This window comes from Neoarius graeffei, chromosome 12 (genome assembly GCF_027579695.1).
Source record: "Neoarius graeffei isolate fNeoGra1 chromosome 12, fNeoGra1.pri, whole genome shotgun sequence".
Lineage (NCBI taxonomy): Eukaryota > Metazoa > Chordata > Actinopteri > Siluriformes > Ariidae > Neoarius > Neoarius graeffei.
Window position 1 is genome coordinate 81,637,017 of NC_083580.1, and position 25,889 is coordinate 81,662,905.

Below are 25,889 nucleotides of genomic sequence, written 5' to 3' on the forward strand. Positions count from 1 at the left end.
TGTGTGTGTGTGTGTATACGTACGTGCTACTCTGAGGATTTCTTATCTGTCCAGTGCAGCTTGTTGTTTGTGCCTCCCAGTCAGGCTGCTATCTGTATAATACTCTCATGTCACTGAAGTGAAGAACGTGCCCTGCTCTCGACTCAGGATCTGCTCAACACCATCACTGTGTTTGTTTAGATCAGGAACCATTTCTTGTGTCAAAAGAGAAGATAGTTTTCTTCCAATTTTCTCGAGTTCCGTGTGTTTATTTGAATCATGCAGCAGCTGCATCTGCTGAAGTCTGAGGGCCAAATTCTGTCTGATGGTTTTGGTCAACGAAGTGAGGAACTTCATGGCACACAAGCTGAGCGATGGACATCTTGGAGTGACGGGGCAGAACTTCCAGTACTGACTCAACCCGGTCTCGGGGTAACGACCACAACGGTGACCACCATCACGCAGACGGGGGGAGACTGGAGTACGGGGCTGTTTGATGTGTGTGACGACGTCGGCACCTGTAAGAGGAAATGAGCAGCTTGTTGTGAGGAAACTGTTACAGCATTAATGTTCCTGATGTAGAGGCACGTTTAGGAACAACCAGAGAAGAAGCAGCGTTTAAAAGCGTGACACTGTTTACAGGTTGTGATACTTGTGAAAGAGACAACTGTGATTTATTATAATTTACATTATTGTAATCTGACGTTTTCTATTCAGTAACTCGAAGACCAGGGCCTGTAAGAGCTCAGGAATAAATGGATTTAAAAAGGGAAACCCTGAGAATATTCAGTGTGTTAAAGTGTAAAGTATTGTTTATCATTACAGCAGCCTTTAAATACATTTTAGTTTTAAAAAATTTCTTCACTTGGGAAACCAAACACTAGGTGGCAGTAAACACGTAAAACTGCACCAGAAAATTGTTGAATTTGAAGAAGAAGAGGAGGAGCTCACCTGAATTTCACCTACTGGTCTACAATTATTATTACCTTCTGTCCATTTTACTTTTCATCCATCATTTTAAGCACGTTCTTTCTTTAATAATCCTCAGGTGGCTCTGCCTTTTGTTATTGGGCTCCTTTTGTTATTGGGCTCCATTTATTGAGCTGAATATGAACTAATTTATGCGTAAATCCTTCACATAAATCGATGTTTACACAAGAAATCTGTTAAATCTGTAAATTCAGAAAAGGCATTCGTAACCTACTTGTGTTTCCAAGTGCGTGTAAATTTACACAGAAGTCGTCTAACTGATATAAACCTCAAATTCATCGACTTCAGGTCATGTAATCTGCATGGATTAGTGCACTTTTATATCTGGATTATACTGTGAAGTTTAAACCGTGTTTTTTTTTTTTAATTACGTTTACAGATTTTAGCCGACGTCCTGATCCAGAGAGACTTGGAGCTTTAGAGTCTCGATCAGAAACCCATCCTCATGCTGAGAGAACCATCCAGAACTTTTAGTCAAAACCAATTGCTTTATTTTATTGGTATTAATTGAAGAGTATAAAACGTACACCCATAAATTAAGAGAAATAAAATTAATTGAGCAATAATAAAGGAAACTGGTGAATAAATGGAAATGTTTGTTTATTGAAGTAGGTATTTAAAAATGCTGTTTATTTGTTGCAAAATATTATGATGGTGTTTTCTCTCGTGTGTGTAGGTTTAGTCGGTGTGTGTATGCCGTGTTGTCTGGAGGTGAGTTTGGCTCATCAGTATGGAGAGTGTTTGTGTTTGCCTCTGCTACCTGCCTCCACTTTCGCGATGCGGGTCGCCATTCGAGAGCGTTTCAAAATCAGGGTGAGTGTTTTTAATGCTGAACAAATATACTGTACTGTCTGTTTCCACTGTGCTGAATTATAATACCGTGATTCAGACAGAATGCACAAGAAAGAGGAAAACTTGGAGCATTAAAACATCACACAAGGGTTAAACACCAAAACACAAGCAGTGATGCAACAGAACCATAAACTCTCTCCAATCTCAATCTCACTCACGAGGAAAGTTACTGAGGAGATTTCTGAGCGACACTCGGCTCATTAAACCTTTTACTCGGAGTCTCAGTACAGTTTTAGAGTCCTGAAAAATATTCTGAACATCAGTAAAGATGATTTCTTTCTTTAAAGGCCTTGTGTGAGCTACTGTAAATTTATCTACAAATATATTCATAATCTTTCCATAATTACACTTAAAGAAATGGTCATAAAACAACATCCATACATTTGTGAATCTGAAATAAATATCCACAGCGTGTTTCTCTTCTGGTTATATTTTCTTTTTTAGTCCCATTTAAACATTTCTGAGCTCCTGCTGTTCTCTTGATTATATGTAATCAACTGACCCATTAAAATAATTCTGAATACGTAGCATTTTCCCTAAACAGTGAAATTGTCCTGATCAGGCTTTAATGAAATGTTTGAAGTGTTTCTGGAAAGTGCTAGAAGGGCTTTTTATAGTCTGCTGTTCTCCTAATCATCATCTTAGTATTATAATTCTACAGTTAGGTCCATAAATATTTGGACAGAGGCAACATTTTTCTAATTTTGGTTCTGTACATTACCACAATGAATTTTGAACAAAACAATTCAGATGCAGTTGAAGTTCAGACTTTCAGCTTTAATTCAGTGGGTTGAACAAAATGATTGCATAAAAATGTGAGGAACTAAAACATTTTTTAAACACAATCCCTTCATTTCAGGGGCTCAAAAGTAATTGGACAAATTAAATAATTGTAAATAAAATGTTCATTTCTAATACTTGGTTGAAAACCCTTTGTTGGCAATGACTGCCTGAAGTCTTGAACTCATGGACATCACCAGACGCTGTGTTTCCTCCTTTTTAATGCTCTGCCAGGCCTTTACTGCAGCGGTTTTCAGTTGCTGTTTGTTTGTGGGCCTTTCTGTCTGAAGTTTAGTCTTTAACAAGTGAAATGCTGCTCAATTGGGTTGAGATCAGGTGACTGACTTGGCCATTCAAGAATATTCCACTTCTTTGCTTTAATAAACTCCTGGGTTGCTTTGGCTTTATGTTTTGGGTCATTGTCCATCTGTATTATGAAACGCCGACCGATCAGTTTGGCTGGATTTGGCTGGATTTGAGCACACAGTATGTCTCTGAATACCTCAGAATTCATCCGGCTGCTTCTGTCCTGTGTCACATCATCAATAAACACTAGTGACCCAGTGCCACTGGCAGACATGCATGCCCAAGCCATCACACTGCCTCCGCCGTGTTTTACAGATGATGTGGTATGCTTTGGATCATGAGCTGTACCACGCCTTCACCATACTTTTTTCTTTCCATCATTCTGGTAGAGGTTGATCTTGGTTTCATCTGTCCAATGGATGTTCTTCCAGAACTGTGCTGGCTTTTTTAGATGTTTTTTTAGCAAAGTCCAATCTAGCCTTTTTATTCTTGAGGCTTATGAGTGGCTTGCACCGTGCAGTGAACCCTCTGTATTTACTTTCATGCAGTCTTCTCTTTATGGTAGATTTGGATATTGATACGCCTACCTCCTGGAGAGTGTTGTTCACTTGGTTGGCTGTTGTGAAGGGGTTTCTCTTCACCATAGAAATTATTCTGCGATCATCCACCACTGTTGTCTTCTGTGAGTGTCCAGGTCTTTTTGCATTGATGAGTTCACCAGTGCTTTCTTTCTTTCTCAGGATGTACCAAACTGTAGATTTTGCAACTCCTAATATTGTAGCAATTTCTCAGATGGGTTTTTTCTGTTTTCGCAGCTTAAGGATGGCTTGTTTCACCTGCATGGAGAACTCCTTTGACCGCATGTTTTCTTCACAGCAAAATCTTCCAAATGCAAGCACCACACCTCAAATCAACTCCAGGCCTTTTATCTGCTTAATTGAGAATGACATCACGAAGGAATTGCCCACACCTGTCCATGAAATAGCCTTTGAGTCAATTGTCCAATTACTTTTGGTCCCTTTTTAAAAACAGGGTGGCACATGTTAAGGAGCTGAAACTCCTAAACCCTTCATCCAATTTTAATGTGGATTCCCTCAAATGAAAGCCGAAAGTCTGGACTTTGTCCATGTCCATTATATAACTATAACTTGAATGTTTCAGTAAACAGGTAAAAAAAAAAAAAAAATTTGTGTCAGTGTCCAAATATATACGGTATATGGTCCTAACTGTATACAGTATATAATCAGGTCCTCATTTAACTCCATATGTTAAAATAATTTAAATGCTAATCATCTCTTGTGAGTAACCAGGGATTTTTATGAAAGTCACTATTTGACAGGTGTAAGCTGATGTTCCGTTTATTTTTTTACATCTTTCCAGATGTTGCATGGTCGTGTTAGTGTGCTCACTGCCCCATGTAGCTCCAGAGTTATTGCTCCTAGTGGTCAAACATAGGAACTGCAACAAGCACTAATAAATAGAGACCCATTGGGGTGCAACTCACACTGCCCCACACTGCTCACTTTCTGAACATAGGGTTATGTTTTTTATGCAAGTTGGCTAGTTTATTTAAAAATCCTCAGAGGCCTCCAAGATCTGGAAGAAACCTCATATCAGGAAACACAGCAGCTGTATGAAACACAGTTAAAGATACTCTGTCTAAAAACAAGCCATTGAACTTTGCACTGGGTGACCTTTAGGTTTGTCGATTCTTGACTCCTGATTATAGGATTACTCTAAACATTTACTAGATTATAGCCTGGAGCAGAAGTCAAGTGTGACAGCATCTCAACTTCAGGTTGTTTGTTAGCTACAAACCCAAACTCGCAGACAAATGAAACTTGCTGTATAATAAATAACTATTTCTCGGTGTTATTTTTACAAGAAGACATAATAGTCCTGTTTTGTGTGTGTGTGTGTGTGTGTGTGCGCGCGCGCAGGGCAGTGTGTGTGAGGACTGGGTGACTGTTTACTGCTGCTATCCTCTCGCTGTGTGTCAGATGATGCGGGAAATGAAGAGGAGGCTAAAGAGACAGATGTACACCGTTACCACTACACTGGAGAGCTCCTGAGAGAGAGAGAGTGAGTGAGTGTGTGTGTGTGTGTGTGTGTGTTAGTTAATCCTGACACACTCAATTACCAGTTTTTAGATAATTAACATTAATTGCATTCAATTTAATTTTACTTCTTAACTCTCTTTTAACTCTAGACATTGTCCCAAAGCAGCTTTATCTGAAATCTGGATGTAGATTTGGGTCTTGCAGGAATAATAATAATAAACAGCTTAATATATGAACTTAAACTCTTGTCTTACACCAACAATTCAATTTTAAATGTATAAAATTGGCAAAGCCACCATTTCAGGAATTGTAAAATATTACCTTTTTGGTTTTGAGAGATCTTTACGGTAATGAAAGACTCCAGTGAGCCGTGGAAGTATTTCATTAGTACCTGTTTTATCTTTAGTGTACATGTTTTTATATATATAAAATATTGATTTTATTGCTTCTGCTAAAAAGCAGATTCTACAGTCCATAGTAACAAACTCTGTAGCTTTAATATTAGCTACTTCGTGTTTTTTTTAATTCACATTTAAAATATATTAATATATTGTTAAAGCAGCACAGTGTACTGATTTGATTGGACGCGTTGTTCAGAGTTTGTGATCAGAACGGTGTCCATAACAACTGTATTGACCAATCAGAATCGAGTATTCAACAAAGCTGTGTAATAATTTTGTGTAAAATCCTGATGATCTGTGTTGGATGAAATCTATCGTATTGCTTTAATGAAAGAAAAAAGACTTGAGGAATTTAATATGAAGGTGTGAACATGACCGCTATCGCACATTTACTGAAATTTAAATCGTGACCTTTGAGATATTGTGAAATCTTCAATACTGAATATTCAAGATATTAATCATTTGCATTATTTGTTTACAATTTTCTAGAACTCTAAAAGTTTCCAGTTTTAAATCAATTTCCAGGTTTTCTGATGGCCTCAGACTTTTGGACCCTGTCTGTGTCTCTGTCTGTCTGTCTGTCTGTCTGTCTGTCATCAGACAGAAATCAGAGGAAGCATTCAACAGTCACGCCACTTTTTTCTCGGAAGCAGTTTGCATCTCCCAGCTGAATTTTCTTTTGGTTTCTTTTTTTCAAAACAGTTCTGATAAAACACAAACTCAAGAAGATGCATGCTGTCATGTGATGCAATCATGATCCGCCCCCGCAAATTCTTGTAGAGGATGGGTTATTAATTAATTAATTAATTTATTAATTTATTTATTTTCCATGATATGTTTTGTACCCAGGTGTTAACCAGGCCAGATTAGACCCAGTGAATTTTTATTGGGGGAGTGATCTAGGGGTGGGGCAAAATACTAATTCACATCTGTAGAAATGGATTTATTTTATAATAAATCAAATATCCAGCACATGAGATAAAGGTTAGAAATATCCAGTGGATGGTCTGAGTGTGATCCCTATTGGACATAAAACACACACACACACACACACACACACACACACACGGGCTGCGTACCTAAACGTAACATCAGGTACCGGTACCTGAACAATTTGACAAATTAACATGTGTTCTTCTGAACAACTTCAATAATGACAGAAACATTAATAAACTGTTGACAGCTTGTCAGTATCTTTATTCAAAGAAAACCGAACATAACTAGGTTTCCTACCTCACTTCTCAGTCACCCTCTCAGACTCCCACTTAGTTAACTTGGGACAAAAAGTCATAAGTTGTCTCACAGCAAGACAACTTGCGTTCTGGCCCCCTGAAAGCTTTATGTGATCCCAGACCTTACTGGTCTTCCCACGTGGCATGGAAAAACAAATTCGCTCCGCGGCCTTTAACTTGGGCGGCAAAATTACACAAAGCAACAAAGGCCGCCAATGCCAGCAAAGGGAAAATGGCTAACCTGCTTTTGAGTCTTTTTGACCAATCAGCCAAGCTCTCACAATGTCTCGTGCGACTGTGGCGAGAGGATCTCAAATCAAAGATGGCTCTGATTTCAAGTTTCAGCGCGGCATTTTACGTCTTTTCCAGTGCTAAATTTTCATCATTATGGTAGGATTTATGCATCTTCAGTCACAAAATAAGCATATACTTGGTGTAAATTTATATCGGTACAGTACCGGTACTTCATGATCTGGTATTTTGGACCTGTACCGAATCGATTTTCACGGTACAGTACCGGTACACAGCCCTAACACACACACACAGTATCAGCATTTATTTATCATCTCGCAAGCTACACAAACGCACCACCAGGCTACATCTGATGTTAGTTTATCCAGAACTACAATATCATTAGATAACAACAAACTGAAAAACTCCAGCTATCTGAGTTTGTAGGAACGTAGCAGAAACTAACCAGTCACAGTGAGATTGAACAAGTTTCTCAGTTTTGCATCATATAACTGCACTGACATAATAATAATAATTAGTAAATACAAATAAGTTTGTCTCATGGGAGGAAACATTAAAATATCTCTGCTCTAATTCCTGTCACAGAAATAATGACTTTAGGATTTATTTGAGTGTTTTTTTGGTCGACAGAGATGCAGATTGCGCTGGTATTCATTCAGTTGATGTAATGCAGCGATCAGGATTCTCACAGTGCTCATTTAGAGTTTACAGAGGAACATGAGCTTGAGATAAAACAAGCGCAGCAGGAATCCGAGTGAGGATCTGAGAGTCTGTGGAGAAACAAAAAACCAGAAGGCCAGAGAGAAAGACAGAAAATTCCTGAAAGTCAGCAGGTATGAGCTCTGTGAAGAGAAACTCGGAGAGAGAGACATGAGGGAATCAATTACTTAGTGTTTGTGTTCCTAACTCTGCACTTACATGTGTCAGAGCTCATCACTCACTTTGAGGAAGATTCTCTCTCTCTCTCTCTCTCTCTCTCTCAGAGCTTTGTTCTCTTCTCCTGAGGTGTGTACAGGAAGCAGTGTGTCAGGGGTCCGTTTATTCCAGAAGTTCGAATTCTCACCTTTTCACATAAAATCCAACCTCATCACTTCAGTGTGATCAGTTGGACAGTACACTGCATTTTTAAACGAGATCAGGTCCTCTCTTCAGTAAGACAGCACTAATGAGTAATGTGTGGGTCTAAATCTGTCAAAGTTATTATTTTTAACCTGTTGTGATTTTTCTGCATTTGAAAAGGTGAACAGTGAGCCATAACTTTTTCATCTTAAAGATCTGTAATCATGAACACATCCAGGACCGAGCTATATATATAAAAATTATCATTTTAAAGCGTTGCTAAGGAAATCACTTCATGGCTGCTGTTTTAGAGAAACTGAGGAGGGCAAATGTTGCTTTTCCTTCAGCGTGACTGTTGTATGTTGTGTAACTCCTTACACCTTCAGTTCTATTTATAGTCCAGGTTATGAATGAATAGATTCAGCACCAAACTGAAGCTCTGTAAGGAACCTGCTCACACAGTTAAAGCAATATGTTGCAACACACACAGAAATTCATGGTATTATTCCTCAGAAAAAAGGCTCAAATAATCAACAAATGCTGCATCTTGTGCACGTTCATCAGTCAGGTGGTTATGGTTACTGCTGTAATCAGTAGTGGAATGTAACCAAGTACATTTACTCAAGTGCTGTACCTACACTCACCAGCCATTTTATTAGGAACACCCCTACATCCACCTGCTGTTTTCTGCAGTTCTGTAATCAGCCGATCCGTCCACAGCAGCACGATGCATCAAATCCCACAGATACAAATCAGGAGCTTCAGTTAATGTTCACAATGTTCAAACATCAAAACGGGAAAAATTGTGATCTCACAGTGTGACTTTCTTTCTTTCTCTCACTGTGGTCTGGGTGTTGGTTTGATCCAGATGGACTGGTTTGAGTATTTCAGAAGCTGCTGATCTCCTGGGGTTTTCACACACAACAGTCTCTAGAGTTTACACAGAATGGTGCAGAAAACAAAAAACGTCATCGAGTGAGTGAGCGACAGTTCTGTGGGTGGAAACAAACGCCTTGTTGATAAGAGAGGGTCAGAGGGGAATGGACAGATTGGTTCAAGCTTTTTTTCCCCCCAGGAAGGATATAATAACTCATATAATCACTCTTTACAACCGTGGTGAGCAGAAAAGCATCTCAGCATGAAACAGCAGAAGAACACATTGGGTTCCACTCCTGCAGCCAAGAACAGGGATCTTAGAATCAACAACAAGTTCCTATTAAAGTGGCCAGTGAGTGTGTGTGTGTGTGTGTGTGTGTATATATATATAAATTCAAGGTACTTTGAGTATTTCTATTTTATATGACTTCTACTCTGCTGTATCGGCGCAGTGAGGGGGAAGCCATGACCTAAAGGTTACAGAAGCAGCCTGAGGCCCGAAGGGTCACTGGTTTGATTCTCGGGACTGGCAGGACAATCCAAAAGTGCCCTTGAGCAAGGCGCCTAACCCCCAACTGCTCCCCAGGCCGTGTGTGTGAGAGAGATATCATTGTACATCATTCTGGATAAGCGCGTTTGCTAAATGCCTGTACTGTAATATCTCAGAGGCACATATTTTACTTTTTCCTCTACTGCATTTGTCTGTCAGCTTTAGTTATTAGTTACTTATAAGATTATAGTTTACTTATTTTTAATTTGAATGATTGAAGAATTAAATGTTCCTTTTATGGTTTGAGGAAATTGTCCAACTTCTTAAGCTCAATAAACTCTTTAAAAAATCATCTGGATTCACTGGAACTTCGTCACTAAAATGAAAACAGGGCCGAGTTTCTGTGGACTTTTTAGAGACGCAGGACAACGACATGACATACATATGATGATCTTCTAGAATATGATGCTTTGCTGTAGATTAAACTACACAGCAGTATATAAAGTAATTAAATTAGCTCAACCTTAAACAACTACAGCATTAAAATGCAACATAATCTATCCACATTCACTGGATATGAGCAATCGCGTGCTCTGATTGGCTACTCTACTACTAGGATATCAGCTCATATACTGTGAGTAGAGAAAAACAAAATGGCAGAGCGTGTTGCTGAACCAACCGAGGATGAAATAAAAACTTTACTCGAAAACAAAACGCCCCAAAAATACAAAAAAAACAAGAAAATATGGAATGAAAGTATTTGATAGTAAGAATGTATCGTTTTTATTTTTCAAGAATTATCGCATTTTTCACAAATCGTTCCTGTCATTTTGCCCGTTTGTTTACATTCTAAGCGGAAATGATTTTGTCGGACGTTTTGTATAAAGTTTTTATTTATTGAATTTGCAAAAAATAAAAATTCTCTGTTTCTCAAAATCCAGTGAATGTGGAGAGAATAAAACAGTTATTCCACTCAATCTCGTCGTACATGGATTATAGAGAACTCGGTGCTACGCGCCTCGTCGCCCATCGGCTCATGTACGACTCGATTTCGGGGAATAACTGTTAAATGCAGCAGTAATATTCATCCAAAAACGCGTATAACAGTAAAACACTGATGGGGGCCATTTTTCTGCAGAATGAGTTCTTTTACTTTTGATACCTGAAGTACATTTTGCTGATATTTTAACTTTTACTGAAACAGCCTGAGGTTTTGACTGCAGGACTTTTACTTGAACTTAAGTAAAGGAGTTACAGTTAAAGTTACAGATTACTCATGGGTTTATTAAGACGTGTCACCTGCAATGATTTTCATCACAATGATTCGTAAAAATATCTGAAACGGTACAAAAAGCTTCAAAAGCTCACTGCCGTGTTAAAGTTTGAGTTTAATTCCAGAATGAAAAGGGCTGGAGCTACTCTTAAACCTCATTATATGTTTTGTGGTGTGAAATATCCTCACACAGGTAATGTTCTGCACTAATCTAGAACAGTTTAAGAAAGTTTTGGCACCTTCTACTGAAAGCGAACCATAAGCGTGTGACATACTCGGCTCAATCTTCCACCATGTTCACGAGGATTTCTGAATTATTCACAGCATGATGTGTAAAAACGAGCTGTTTCCTCTCTGTTCATCTCCTCAGCTCTCTGAGCCCCGGCTCTGCTGGAGCTCTCAGTAACGCTGATTAATCCCAACACGGATCACAGTGTGAAGCTTTAATATTAAAACACCTATAACGTTATTAAAATCCCTTCACACTGAGGTGTTATCAGGGGCAGAAAGCAAACTCTGGGTGAGATGGGATTCAGATGTAAAAGGCATTAAAACACTATAAAGCATATAGCATTCTTCCTCACGTCTGGAAAAAGCAGATAACAGTGAAGGTTTTGAGATTTCAGCATCTTTTTTTTTTTTTTAAGCATCTCACATTACAATCAGGTGTGAATTCTACAGAATACAGACCCTAGACTTTTCTTTCAGAGCCATGGGGATATCCTTCTGGATTCATGTGCTGTTATCATTGTTCTATCCATGCAGATTGCTGCTATTTCTGTCCTCTCCCTGAGCAACAGTGATATGCAATCATAATTAATGACTCCAAGTGCTTTGCCTCAGCAGCGTTAAACCCTGAAGGTCCTGATGTGTCTGGGAAGAAATGGAAATACATCAACGACAAGACGGAACAAGGAGTGCAAAGTGAGGACGCTCGTTCCAACATGTTCTGAAACAAAGAATTTACACTTTATGGGATTTAATTTATCTTAGCAGACTTGAACTTAAAAAGGAGGACGGGAATTATCGTCTCAGACTGATCTTCTGGATTAGCTCCTGATTACTTGATGATCTCCTGTCAGTAATAACTGGAATAATATAAAATCCCTCAATTGATTTTGAATAATTTTTCACTTTCAGGTTGGATGTAATAAGTGTCATGTTGCTTAGGTCTTTATCATTTTAACTCTTGGACTTGTATGTATTCAAACTGATCCATATTCTATAAAGCACAGGATATTTTCATAAATGATAAAGAAATCATTTCCTAGACCTATCGCACTGGTATAGGGTATAGATTCTGGTATGTTAGTTGTCGTTTATGTGTTTTATGTAGAAAGTGTGTAAATGTCTGACCTTAGATAGCAAACACTTTCCTTAAAGCTGGCTGTCTGGCATTTTAGCTATCAAGGGTTATTTCAGGTTGCCAGTGCCCTCAGTCTATTTTATTGAAACTTGTTATGAAAAAATATCTATTCAAAAATGTAAATGGTGCTAATAAGGGGTAATAAAGATTGTTGTTGTCACTAAATAATGATCACTGTATTCCTACAACCACGAATAAAGGGAAAATGTTTCTCTAACCCCAGTCAAGATTTAGAAGCTCAAAACCCCTCACTAACAGAATAAATTGAGCCAAGATCCATTCAGTGTAATCTGATTTTTGGAGCTGACTCCCAACCCAATTTTCTGTCCAGTTCATCGCTCCAGTTCTCTCCAGATGCCACTGGGTTGAAACGTTCTGCAGCAATCTGTCATTGTAGGTTACTGCATCATATGAACAAAGTAGAAAGAACAGAAAATAAACTGAGTTTTAGTGTCAAATACTGTGAGTTGATCCACGCTGTCACTCTGCAAGTTAGCACCAGGGCACACGCTCTGGATACCCACGTTAGTGCCAAAAATGACAACTTATCATTTATCTGTCAGCAGATCTGCCAGTGTAGATACAGAACACTGTCAGTGTTGAATTACTTCCTGTTTATTCGAGTCCCCCAGAGTTCAACTAAACTCAAGTGAACTCTGGAAGTGTTAGAGATATATAATATTGTGTGTGTGTGTGTAAATTTTGTGCTGTATCCACAATCTGACGCACTTCTGTTCAGCTGAGACCTTCTCATCCTTTCATTACAGTATGACCAATCTGATCTGATTGTGTGTAATCTTTGTTCACCTTTTAAAGGGGACGTCACACATACGGCTCATGGGCCAGGACTGACCAGATATAGGTTCTCATCTGGCCACCAAATGAATTTATAATCAGCATTTTAAATTAAAATGGTCTCGTAGACTAGAATTTAACTGTAATATAAAAAAGCTAGTCTGTTATTCCACTAAGGAGCAAAATAGAGCAATAAAGAAGAAGGCAGCAGTTTATTTTTGTCACATGCACAGTGAAATTCCTCCTCTGCATGCACACACACACCCAGAGCAGTGGGCAGCTATGCTACAGCACCCAGGAGGTTCGGTGTCTTGCTCAAGGGCACTTCAGCCATGATCCAAAGGGAGGAGAGAGTGCTGTTCATTTACTCCCGGGAATCAAACTGGGGACTCCTTGGGCCCAAAGCTACTTCTCTAACCTTCAGACCATGGCTCAGTTCATGGGTTGAGGCAATTCTTTATTAGCAAGCTAAGAAAGTTTGGGGGCGGCACGGTGGTGTAGTGGTTAGCGCTGTCGCCTCACAGCAAGAAGGTCCTGGGTTCGAGCCCCGTGGCCGGCGAGGGCCTTTCTGTGCGGAGTTTGCATGTTCTCCCCGTGTCCGCGTGGGTTTCCTCCGGGTGCTCCGGTTTCCCCCACAGTCCAAAGACATGCAGGTTAGGTTAACTGGTGACTCTAAATTGAGCGTAGGTGTGAATGTGAGTGTGAATGGTTGTCTGTGTCTATGTGTCAGCCCTGTGATGACCTGGCGGCTTGTCCAGGGTGAACCCCGCCTTTCGCCCGTAGTCAGCTGGGATAGGCTCCAGCTCGCCTGCGACCCTGTAGAACAGGATAAAGCGGCTACAGATAATGAGATGAGAAGAAAGTTTGGTTAAGTTACGCTTTAACCATGGCTCTTTCCAAAATATCTAAATTAGGGGGTGAATGCTTTATACAAACACGATCTGTTTTACTTTGTAAATTATTTTGCAAGCGATATAGAGTTACTCTGAAATAAATATAGAGAAATGAACACTTTAATAGAAGTTGTTTGTGTTCAACTGTGTGCTAAACTGATTTATGTTGGACACGCCCACTCGAACTATTCCATTATCCTTTTTGGTGGCTGCTATCTTTAGTCAGCGATGTTCCACAGGAATAAAAATAAGAGGCCTATTAGAATTAATAATAATAATAATCTTGAGAGGGAATTAGTATTAAGTACTATTAGTACTCTTTGTTACAGAGAATGCAGTCAGATTGAGTTATTTTTAGAGCTTTAAGACCTGAAATAGAAAATACATTCTATTAAAGCTAGTTGGCCTTTCTATTTCATAAAATTGGTGAAATTTAGTTCCGTCTGAAATGTGGTGATTGTGATATCTGTTTATTTCTGTAATATCTCACAAAATATCAGGCCATTCTGTGGCTGGGAAGTTATTTAATTTGAGGGGATTAAAGCAAATAATGTGCATGAAATCGCTCGCTTGGCGCAGTCAAGCAGACAGAGGAAGTCTGTGTGCGCATGCGCAGGTTTACCTTCTTCTTCTTCTTTTGGGTTTTACAGCAGCTGGCATCCACAGTGTTGCATTACTGCCATCTACAGGTTTCCCTTTGAGCGTGCACTGACAGTTCCATCATTCTGTCAATAAACGAACAGCTGATCACACCGAGGTGCTCGCTGAGCGCCAATATTTATTAGTCTGGTCCTGCGTTTCCTTTCCTTCGTATATAACATAACGTTTTTTCTTCTCGCTTTCTGTTACTGTAGTCGCTCTTTCACGTTTCATTCGCACACTCACGTCCTCCATTTTTCTCTCCTGTTTCAAATTTGTATCCCACAATGCCTTGCGTGAACTGGGAAAGCCCACCACGTGATGCATGATGTAGTATCTTGAATTGGGTCATGGTGAAGCAGGAAAAAATAGCGGAGAATTTAGGGTCATGTGGCGCTCAACTCATTAATTATTCTATTTAAAAAAAAAACTAATAAAACTGGAAGTCTGTGATTCGAATTCAGTAGCTTTTGGTCACTAAACAAAAATAATTGGGTGTCGGGGAAAATTCTTTTTATGACCTACACTTGAAAAATCTGAAAGGCAGTGCAGCTTTATTGTTGAACAGTCAGCCAAATAAGCGCAATGATAACGAATGAATGGATGAAACTCCAGCACATAATTATTTCTATATTTACCAACACTTACTGACCATTAGCATTACAATATCTCTTTTGTCTTCTTCAAACATTTTTGTCCTGACATTATTGTGCAAACAAAAGAGTACAAGGCTACAGTATACCATGTAGTGCTGCTGATAACGTTTATTCTTTATACTCTTACACAGATGAGCTCATACTAAGATAAAGATAAGCATGTGTGGAGTTTAATAATCATTTATCCAGAAGTATCTGGAGGCTTGACGCGTCAAATGATCCTTTAACTGGGAAGCAAGAAAAACAATTTCACACATGACTGATTTCACAATAAAAGAGCACACACAAGAGAGACAACATAAATGTAATAAGAGTCAGTGGCAGAGATAATTACCAGATTGATGTTGGAATACATACAGACTAATGTGCTATTTGTTAGAATGAAAATGTGTGGATATATGAAGCATAAAATGGCTAAAAAGAAAGAAAAAATACTGTATTATAATTGCTGAGTAATTGAGTTTAGAAAGTGCTAAACTTCCCAACTGTCTAAAAACATAAGTTGTAGAAAAATGTGCTTGAATCCACAGTGCTGAAACATCCTCGCTGCAATACTTCGAGCATGATTATTTGATGAAAGGACACGGTCTCAGTTTCTGTCTCTGTTGTTCTGCACCTGACCTGACGTGCTCAATAATTCAGTAGGCCGGTGAAGAGCGAATGAGCCGTCTACACCATACAGGGAGGGAACGCCAATGGCAGGGGGTTTGCAGTCCTCAACTGTCAAACAAGGTGTATAACATCAAAAATACCCGCTTTGGAAACATGGAGGAGTGCTCGAAGAAGACGGGGCCGAGACACGAGGGTAAGCCGAGGAAGGTGAGGTTCAAACTGGCGTCATCGTACAGCGGACGTGTGCTGAAGCACGTGTATGAGGACGGCCAGGAACTGGATAGTCCTGAGGAGAAGTATCCTCACAGCTTCATCCACACAAAGATCCCTCAGCACCTGGATGTGGAGCAACTTTGTAGCTTTGAGGAGGTCCAGGATCAGGATGTAGAGCCTCCTACGGGTCTTATAGCCCAGCGCATCAACGTGTACCGAGCAGTGGGTGACTTCAGGCCTGTAACATCTAGTGAGCAACAAGGTGACAAAGTGAGTCCTGGTGACACAGAGTGTCCTTTTTAGACGTTATGGCATTTTATTAGTTGATTGAGTATTCGTGTGTGTGTGTGTAATACTATAATCTCAGCAACATAATCCTTAACACTTTCTTCCTCTACCTGTAGAGTTACATAATTGATGTTTCTCAGGATATACTGATATATTTTCCCTTAAAGCCAGTCTCTCTGTACACACAGCATCTCCAGCACGGCCTACAGCCCTTTAAACAGCTTTGTTTGTGAGTTTTACTTTTCTTTTCCACTTAATGTGTTCACAGTAGCAATCAAAACCTCAAATCATATTTATGATCACGAACCTGCAGATAAATATAAAAGATATAAGACGAGCTTTTGGGCTTTTCTTCTCTTTGACATCCCCGATTGTTCAAGACAAGTCAAATATATTAATATCTCGGAATAGTTTGCGATGACTGCTGAGATAATGGCTTTTGTATGTAATTGTGCTTGTGATTATTACAGTGTCAGTCATAAAGTTGTGCCGCAGCAGTTCTGTGGTGCGGAGCAAATCCAACTCATCGTGACAGACGTCCTTTGTCTCGTTTCTCTCAAAGAAGCTTTGTGCTTTATTCATGGCATTCAGTATTTATAGCAACAGATTCAAATGCAACCCCAAATCAGAAGTTGGAACAAAATGTTGAGTTGAAATTAAAACTGAAAACAACGATTTGTAAATAATCTTTGACTTGTATTGCACTCAAAACAATACAACAGCACATCATTTGATGTTTTACCTCATGAATTTTTATTGCTTTTCTTTCAAAATAAACACATTTCAAAAAAGTTGTTACAGTAAATCATTCCCCACTTTATAATGATGTGTATAACGTTCCCGTTCCTTCTCCCGACGCTTAAAAGCTGTTTATGGACTGAAGACTCCAAGTGATGAAGTGTTTCAGGTGTTATTTTTGTCCCGTTCTTCCTGTAAACAGGTTTTAAGGTGTGGAACAGTTCGGGGTCGTCACCGTCATATTTTTCATTTCTTAATTCTCCACACATTCTCTATTGGGGACAGAGGGGACACGCCCTCTTCTTCCACAGCCACACCTTTGTAATGTGAGCAGAATGTGGTTTTGCATCGTCTTGTTGAAATCTCCCTGGTAAAGACGTCGTCTTGAAGGCAGCAGATGTTGCTCCAAAATCTCAGTGCACTTTTCTGCATTAATGCTCCATCACAGAAGCGTAAGTTACCTTTACCAAGGGCACTGACCCAACGCCATACCATGACACACCCTGGCTTTTGGACTTGTTCCTGCTAACAGTCTGGATGGTCCTTTTCCTCTTTGGTCCGGAGCACACGGCGTCCATTTCTTCCAAAAAAGTCCTGGAATACTGATTCGTCTGACCACAATACCCATTCCCAGTGTGTGATGGTCCATCCCAGACGCCTCCGAGCCCAGAGAAGTCGACGGCGCTTCTGGACACAGTTAACATAAGGCTTCCTTTTTATACAGTGAAGTTTTAACTGGTGTTTGTGGATGCAACTCCGTATTGTAGCTTGATAAAGGTTTGCCAAAGTAATCCCGAGCCCATGTGGTTCTATCAGCTGTAGATGAACGACGGTTCTTGATGCAGTGAGGGATCGGCGATCACAGGGGTTCAGATTAGGCTTGAGCCCTTTACACACTGAAATTCCTCCAGATTCCTTGAATGGTTTAATGATATTCTGCACCGTAGAGGGTGAAATATCCAAATCCCTTCCTCTCTTTCTCTGAGGAACATTGTTTTTAAATATTTCAATAAGTATCTCATGTATTTGTTGGTAAACTGGAGATCCTCGGCCCGTCTTTACTCCTCAAACACTTGGCCTTTCCTGGAGACTGATTTTGTACCAAATCATGATTACAGTCACCTGTTTCAAATCACATCATTATTTAATTGTTTTATCTCATTACTCGCACTGAACTGCCCTGTTCCAGCTTTTTTTGGAATGTGTTGCAGGTCTGAAATGCAGGAATGGATGGATATTAACAAATGAAATGAAGATGACCAACAAAATGCAAGAAATACAAGTCAAAGTAAATTTAGAAATCACTGTTTTCCATTTGCATTTTACACACTGTCCCAGCTTTTTCTGATTTGGGGTTGTGTATTCAAAGACACTTGTGTAAATGTGCAATTGATTTTTTTTTTTTTTGGGGGGGGATACTGGTTTTTATTAATAATATGCTTTGTGTCTGTGTGTTTCCTGGATTCCTTCAGGCACCGGTTTTAGACTTCGAAAAGATCATCATCTACACCAGCAACCTGAAGATCATCCGATCTCCGAGTAAAAAAGCTGAGAGTGGTGTAGTCTACCATCACAGTCGAGGAGAACGACGAGAGGGTTCTCCAGGCCGGGAGTGCAGATCCAAAGGGAGACGCAGAACAAAAAGTGTCCGTAAGGAGGAACGATGTCCTGCTCCCAAGGAAGAGGTGATTTCTTCCCCCCCCCATTTTTTTCTTGATTCAGTTTTGTTCAAATCCCACCACCAGCCAGCTCTCTGCTTTCACAGGGCAACTATCAGCTACAATAATCTGCTCAGCTGCATCAGAGGGCAGAGTAACGCCCTCAGAGGAAAGAGCTGTCTGCCCTCTTCTGCATACACGAGTTCACAGATCATACATGATTGATTCATGTCACTGAGACGTTGACAGGGGATAGAGAGTTAGCCCCTCCCACTCAATCACTGCGACCAGTCATGTTCTCCATGGTAAAGTCAGGATCTGAACTCATGATTGAGTGAACGCTTTTCTGTTGTGCCACTTGGGAGCTGGGACTTGTTTTTATACAGTCACTGCAGGCACCTTTCATGAAAATAACAGAAAACAAATATATAACATGAATCACATACTGCATGAATGAGTGATATTTTGAGCCAAATCATTCAGGAGAAATGTAGTTTTACCTTATCGCCAAAGTATTACTGCAATATTTCCTGCGAAACACTGGTGTGAAAATGATCAGAAGCCTCTCCCTGAAATATCTCCAACAAGAGGAGACTCCTGTACAAAGATTTCTGTCCATTCCTCTTGCAGAAAATTTCACTGTCTTTTGATACACAGAGGTAGAAGATGTGTTCCCCAAAGCCTTAACCACTGAGGCGCCACAGACTCTGATTGTTATGCAGGAAGAAACTTTTATTGCCAAGTTAACCACATTTTGGTGTAAAAGATCCAGGTAGTGAGAAAAATTCATTAATCTATAAACCTTTACAACAGTCCCTGGAGCACCAGCTGGAAAATGGTGCCAAAGCATCAGTGATGCGCCACGACAACCATCGATTACACCGGTTTTAGATTGTTTGTTTTATTTGCGTTCAAAAAAGTCTTCTGTCCACAAATTCTAGTTAATAATAATAATAATAATAATAATAATAATAATAATAATAATAGCTTTATTCAACAGATTCCACGAGGTGATCCTTCTTCTATTGAACACTGTCCAAACATTCTACAACAAAATTACAAGCAATAGGAAACAGAAAAAAATGAAAATTAAATGATGCATACACAAAAATGATAATATCAACAGTAGAAAAGAAAAGATAGTAGTTGCAAACTAAAGGAATCATCAACTGCAAAACTTAAGAAACCATTAAAAAAACCCATGAAATTGCAATGTGGCAACTGTACAACACTGCTACTTTAAAAAACTTGCGAAATCATAAAGCTTAGCAAATAATAATTTACATAGGCAGCCTAAGATATTATACAACTTAAAAATTAACTTAGGAAATCATGATGATGTAATGATGCAACACATCCCCATAAAGAAAAATCATAAGACTGGAAGCTAAGGAAATCATGACATGGTAATTGTATAATGTTCCTTTAGAAAAATTTTCACTTCAGAGCAAACTCGATTAAAATTTGATATTTATTTAATATTATTAGGTAAAGTATTAAAAAGGTCTGATGAAATGTCCATCCATTATCTGTAGCTGCTTATCCTGTGCAGGGTCGCGGGCAAGCTGGAGCCTATCCCAGCTGACTACGGGCGAAAGGCGGGGTACACCCTGGACAAGTCGCCAGGTCATCACAGGGCTGACACATAGACACAGACAACCATTCACACTCACATTCACACCTACGCTCAATTTAGAGTCACCAGTTAACCTAACCTGCATGTCTTTGGACTGTGGGGGAAACCGGAGCACCCGGAGGAAACCCACGCGGACACGGGGAGAACATGCAAACTCCGCACAGAAAGGCCCTCGCCGGCCACGGGGCTCGAACCCAGGACCTTCTTGCTGTGAGGCGACAGCGCTAACCGCTACACCACCGTGCCGCCCTGATGAAATGTCTTGTAGTTATAATGTTTCAGTGTTAAGTTTTGTACCTGATCATGAAACCATGGATCTGGTGTCTAATAGCTCATTTTGAACCTTGATAATGGCGTCCACTCTGAAATTATAATTTTTGCCTCCCTCTGTCACCATCAGTCATTCCTGTCCATTCTCTTGAAAAGTGCATGTAATTTTATACATCAACAAACTGATTACTTGAGTCACCCAGATTCCTTCTTACTGTAAATGAAACAAAAATTTTTATTTTATAAAAAGTTTTTATTCTGATCTTTTCCTTAATCCTCTAACGAAATTTGAAGTTTAAGGCCCTGATCATACTATTGGTCCCACTCCAAAAAATGTCATGTCTAAACTCCTATTAGGTCGTGTTTGATATTTATCACCAAAAGCACGACATGTCAGAATAGTGTTCATATAGGATGAGCTTGGGTAGCATCATGATTTTTGTTCTGATCTCTTTCCAGGTGACCACAGTCACCCAAAACCTCCCATTTGGCCATAAGCCATGTTGCATGCAGATACAGGACCAGATAGGAACTGTTCATAGCGTTTGTGTGTTTGACATCGCCTCTAAATGTCTTGTTGGTTGGACTCCTAACTGTTGATAGTTTAAATGTGGAGTAAGATTCAAGATGCCTGTTGAATGTCAGTCTCACCAGATACAATATGAACCCATGGTTCTGTCTGTGACGTTTTCCGTAAACAACCTTAAGTTATTTCTAGTAGGCTGCTGCGTCCCAACAGGTAAGAACTGGAGTCATTTAAAAATGCTCTCTGATTTGGCCAAAGTTCATTCAACTATTTTCTGTAAACATTCATGTCACATACAGAATTTCAGTTGCCCCTGTAACCGGTGTTCCGATTCTGCTGAAATTTTCAAGTTTTGCGACAAAGAAAGTGTGTTTACCGTGCTTGAATCATTGACACGCCTAAGTAAAGTGAATTTTAGAAACATTGAGTTTACACCACCTTCTTACTTGAAGCAGAAGCGCCGTGTTGTTGCTTCATTCAGATGGTGGATAATGTGCACTCGGTCCCATGAAGCTCTCACTGCCTGTGATTTGTTAACTTTAGGGTATTAGAAAATCAAAAAGTAGCTTGAGTACTGGGTCCAGGCCCGCCGACAGGGGGGGACAAACGGGTATGTTGTCCCGGGCCCAGGAATGGGGGGGGCCCAGAACTGGGCTCTCATGAAGTTGCAATTAAATTATTTTATTTCATTTCAAAATATGTTGATTTGGGGGAGAAATGTGCTATATTTGCATTCAATAAATTATTTCTAGATCTTTTGCCTTTGTTGTCTTTGAAAAAGGCGTCAGTAACCCCCTACCACCCCTAATGCAAAAATGGACTCTTTGATTAAGGGGAAAAAAACGACATCGTTCGATCATAGCGCTTCGACAATCAGCGTGCGTGCCATTTGCCAACATGCACAAGTCAGGAGCACAGAAAAGAAAAGAAAAGAGAAAAAGAAAGGAAGAAACCAAGAGACTCAGGGGCTCACTGCATAAATATTTTAAAAAAGATTGGGATGATGCAGCAGGTACTAGCAAAGGCAGTGGGGCAGCTGAGCCAGGTAAGACACAGCCAACTTTTTCCCGCCCCGTAAAGTAACCCCAACCAAGGCACGCACGGCACGCAATTCATGTTACAAACAAGGGGAGAGCAAGTCACACTGAACACCATATCAAACGCACAGGGCACTGAATCATTTCATAACCACAACGGCTTAATAACATTGTGTTTCATATATCTGATTGAAGCTAAGAATATTCACATTAGCCCGCAATCATATCCCGCCGTTTCTCGAGCGCTGTGTTCTTCTCTGCTTTTCACACTGGACAGTACGCATGCGCGCACAACAAAAGTCCGGCGCATTGCATTTCACACCTGAATAGCTGCAGACTAAGGAAATGTTAAAATGTTAAAACTGTAAAAATGTTGAAATGCTAAAATGAAATGGTTGTTGACCGGTTGAATGGTTTTTGAATACCTGTCATTTAAGGGTTGGAGTGAGTAGAGACTGGGATAAGAGAGGTGGGTGGGTGTGTCGGTTGGCCCGGGGGGGCCATTCAGAGCATTTTGTCCCAGGCCCAGCCAAAGCTGTCAGCGACCCTGACTGGGTCCATACAAGGATGTTTCAGTTTTACCCCTTGAGCAGCATAATTGGTACCAATAGCACAACCAGGGCCTTTAGTTTCATTACGCTGTAGTTAAATACTACAGCTCCATGAATAATAAAACACGTTTACAGAAAATTCAACACTGACTCGGACTCAGGGAAAATTACTGGTCACTTATGAAACATGAACTGAAGCTGGATTTGTTTGAGGAGCGAGCAGATGTATGAGCCAAGATGGGATAAAATCTGTCCGTCATGAAATATTAGATTTCAAATTAATTTTCTAAAATTTTCAGGTCATTTCAAGTCACCTGGTCTCTATAAACTGAACTTTTATGGACATAGTGTTTACGTTTCTGTGAGTGTCTCTTCTTGCTCCAGTGAGCTCTCCTTCAGGAACCTAATTAGTAAAATAATGTTCAGAATATGTGACCCAATCCTAGCTGATTTCGGGTGAGAGGTGGGGTAAATCCTGGGGTAATACAGAGAGACGGACAGCCGTTCACACTCACGGACAATTTAAAGGAGCAAACTGACCAAATCTGTGTGTTTTTGTACTGTTGGAGGAAACCAGAGCACCTGGAGGAAACCCACCCAGGAACGAGGAGAACATGCAAACTCCACACAGAAAGACCCCAGCTGACCTAGAGGTTTGAACCCAGAACCTTCTTGCTGTGAGCTGACAGTGATAACCACTGCACCACTGTACTGCATATATAATATGTACAGAGGCGTGGAAATGTATAGCTATCACAGCCTTTCTATCATGTAGCTATACAGTAACTATTCTCTGTGCCGTTTCTATTTATTTCCTTCACCCTGCAGGAGACCGACGGCTGTGAGCAGTGCGGAGGTTCTGGTACCGCTCCGTGTTCCCTCTGCCATGGCAGTAAGCTGTCCATGTTGGCCAATCGCTTCAACGAGTCTATCCGCGAGTTACGCTGCCCCGCCTGCGATCCCCACGGCTTAGAGCCGTGTCAGTCATGTGTCCAGTAGACTTTTAGATACTGTGCAGTTCTACCAAACGCCCTGGACAGCTATAAACAAAACAGGTTTGGAAGCTGAATGTGCACTTCTGACCAGGAATCATATTTATAATGTTGGTAAGAGAGAAATGTGTAAGAATCCAGTACCATGATGGAGAAAACACTGAGGAGGGAAACGGATCTGAATCTGATGGTTATTTCCTGTTAGCATAAGTTTCTGTGTGTATAAGGAATTATTTAGTGCAGGATCAGTACATTTATCAACATTTTTTATATAAAATAAGCTTTCAAAATGTCCAGTGAAGTCTTAAAGTGGTATTTAAAATATTTAGAATACCTTTAAATAAAATATTTGTTTTGTTGTTCTGGTAGCATCTCCTGTCCCATGAGGTGATCGTTTCATGTATCAGGATGAAAAGATGAAAAGATGAACCTGACAAATAGTTTTTCAAATTATTGTTTTCTCATGGGATATGGACATGATCACATATTTGTTCAATAAATAAAACAGAATCAATTATGGTTGTGTTCTTTTCATATGACCACAGGGAGGGATGTTGTCTATTAAATGAAAAATTTCACCCTAGGAGAATTCGCACAGAGTTTTATTTTGAGATCTGACATCTCACAGTGTTTATTTGTGTTCATTTATGTCTATGGATTTTCATTAAACTTCAGCTTTTTGCTGTACAGTGGGAATTAGATTCACCGTGAAGAAGAGGAGCTCCAGCATCCTGTCAAGCAGGAGAGAGTTAAAGATTTGGAAAGCTTCATTTAACTGTCAAAAAAACAAAAACTCATCTAAAAAGTAGATAAGTCAGGAGTTTTTTCTTCTTCTTCTGCTTCTTCTTGTGGTTGTTCCCATTAGGGGTCTCCACAGCGGATAATGCCCTCCATCTCCTCCTGTCCTCCACATCTTCTTCTGTTGCACCAACCATCCTCATGTCCTTCTTTACCACATCCATAAATCTCATCTTCACTCGTTCTCTTTTCCTTCTTCCTGGCAACTCCATCTCCAGCATTCTTTTCCCAGATACAGTGCCTTGCAAAAGTATTCATTCCCCTTGGTGTTTGTCCTGTTTTGTTGCATTACAAGCTGGAATTAAAATGGATTTTTTAAGGGTTAGCACCATTTGATTTACACAACATGCCGACCACTTTAAAGGGCAGTTTTTTTAAATTGTGACACAAACAATAATTAAGATGAAAAAACAGAAATCTGGAGTGTGCATATGTATTGACCCCTTTTCGTATCTTCTTCTTCTTCTTTTGGCTGCTCCCGATTATCTTTCATCTCCATTGACCCCCTTTCGTATGAAACCCCTAAAAAAGAGCTGCTCCAACCAATTCACTTCATAAGTCACAGAATTAGTTGATTTAAGATCCACCTAATGGCACCTAAAGTCTAAATTCTGGAGGAAAACCTGTTTGAGTCAGCCAGAGGTTTGAGACTGGGACGAAGGTTCACGTTCCAGCAGGACAATGACCCGAAACATACTGCTAAAGCTACACTGGAGTGGTTTAAAGGGAAACATTTAAATGTCTTGGAATGGCCTAATCAAAGCCCAGACCTCAATCCAATTGAGAATCTGTGGCATAACTTGAAGATTGCTGTACACCAACGCAACCCATCTAACTTGAAGGAGTTGGAGCAGTTTTGCCTTGAGGAATGGGTAAAAATCCCAGTGGCTAGTTGTGCTAAGCTAATAGAGACACACCCCAAGAGACTTGCAGCTGTAATTATAGCAAAAGGTGGCTCTATAAAGTATTGACTTTGGGGGGTGAATACTTATGCACACTCCAGATTTCTGTTTTTTCATCTTAATTATTGTTTGTGTCACAATAAAAAAACCAACAATTTGCACCTTTAAAGTGGTCGGCATGTTTGTGTTTTGGAGGGTTGGCATCAAATGGCACTAACCCCCCAAAATCCATTTTAAATCCAGTTTGTAATGCAACAAAACAGGACAAACACCAAGGGGGATGAACACTTTTGCAAGACACTGTAAGTCCACTGATCAAGCCACTGATCCAGCACAAGCCAGTGCATTCTTAGTGCCAGTCCCAAGCCCGGATAAACGGTAAGGATTGTGTCAGGAAGGATATCCGGCATAAAACTCAAGCCAAATCATCTAAGTCATGAGTTTATTCCCTTTATTCCAGTGTAAGATCTGGAGCAGTCATTTGCAGCAACAGTTACGAGGATGAGGACAGTTTCATCGTGTTTCTAGTTTACTAACATTTTCAGGAATCACGCCCTGACCAACCTGTACACCTGAGACAGAGACCCACTGCTCTGTTTATTTCATATTTACTTTATTTATTCTTTCGTTTATATCCCTTAGTTTGGTTTGATTGCTGGCATTAATGTCCAAACTGAGCGTAGGAGTCTTTCAGCATGAACTTTATTCGTTTGTATATAGGTTAGTTCCGGTTCACTGATCTGGCCTGTTTCCTAAAAGCATCGCAGCA

The 25,889-nt window shown here is 40.0% G+C and overlaps 2 protein-coding genes across 7 annotated transcripts; both read left to right on the forward strand.

The window, feature by feature from the left end:
* Positions 1-7: 7 nt before the first annotated feature.
* On the forward strand, positions 8-18,011 carry plac8l1 (PLAC8 like 1). Of its 6 annotated transcripts, none has more exons than XR_009655815.1 (4): positions 8-499; positions 1,646-1,782; positions 3,473-3,589; positions 3,723-4,837. XR_009655815.1 is itself a non-coding variant. In XM_060936537.1 (4 exons), the coding sequence occupies exons 1-3, from the start codon at positions 259-261 to the stop codon at positions 4,977-4,979; spliced, it is 510 nt and encodes a 169-aa protein (XP_060792520.1). In that variant the 5' UTR covers positions 8-258; the 3' UTR covers positions 4,980-4,989; positions 17,962-18,011. The 6 variants fall into 6 exon arrangements, 5 of the variants coding, with proteins under 5 accessions (XP_060792520.1, XP_060792519.1, XP_060792522.1 ...); XM_060936537.1 differs by lacking the exons at positions 3,473-3,589; positions 3,723-4,837 and adding exons at positions 4,848-4,989; positions 17,962-18,011; XM_060936536.1 differs by lacking the exons at positions 3,473-3,589; positions 3,723-4,837 and adding exons at positions 4,848-4,989; positions 11,316-11,380.
* Positions 14,250-23,921, forward strand: LOC132895723 (glutaredoxin domain-containing cysteine-rich protein 2). Its single transcript, XM_060936541.1, has 3 exons — positions 14,250-15,994; positions 18,223-18,435; positions 23,257-23,921. The coding sequence occupies exons 1-3, from the start codon at positions 15,560-15,562 to the stop codon at positions 23,425-23,427; spliced, it is 819 nt and encodes a 272-aa protein (XP_060792524.1). The 5' UTR covers positions 14,250-15,559; the 3' UTR covers positions 23,428-23,921.
* Positions 23,922-25,889: the final 1,968 nt, after the last annotated feature.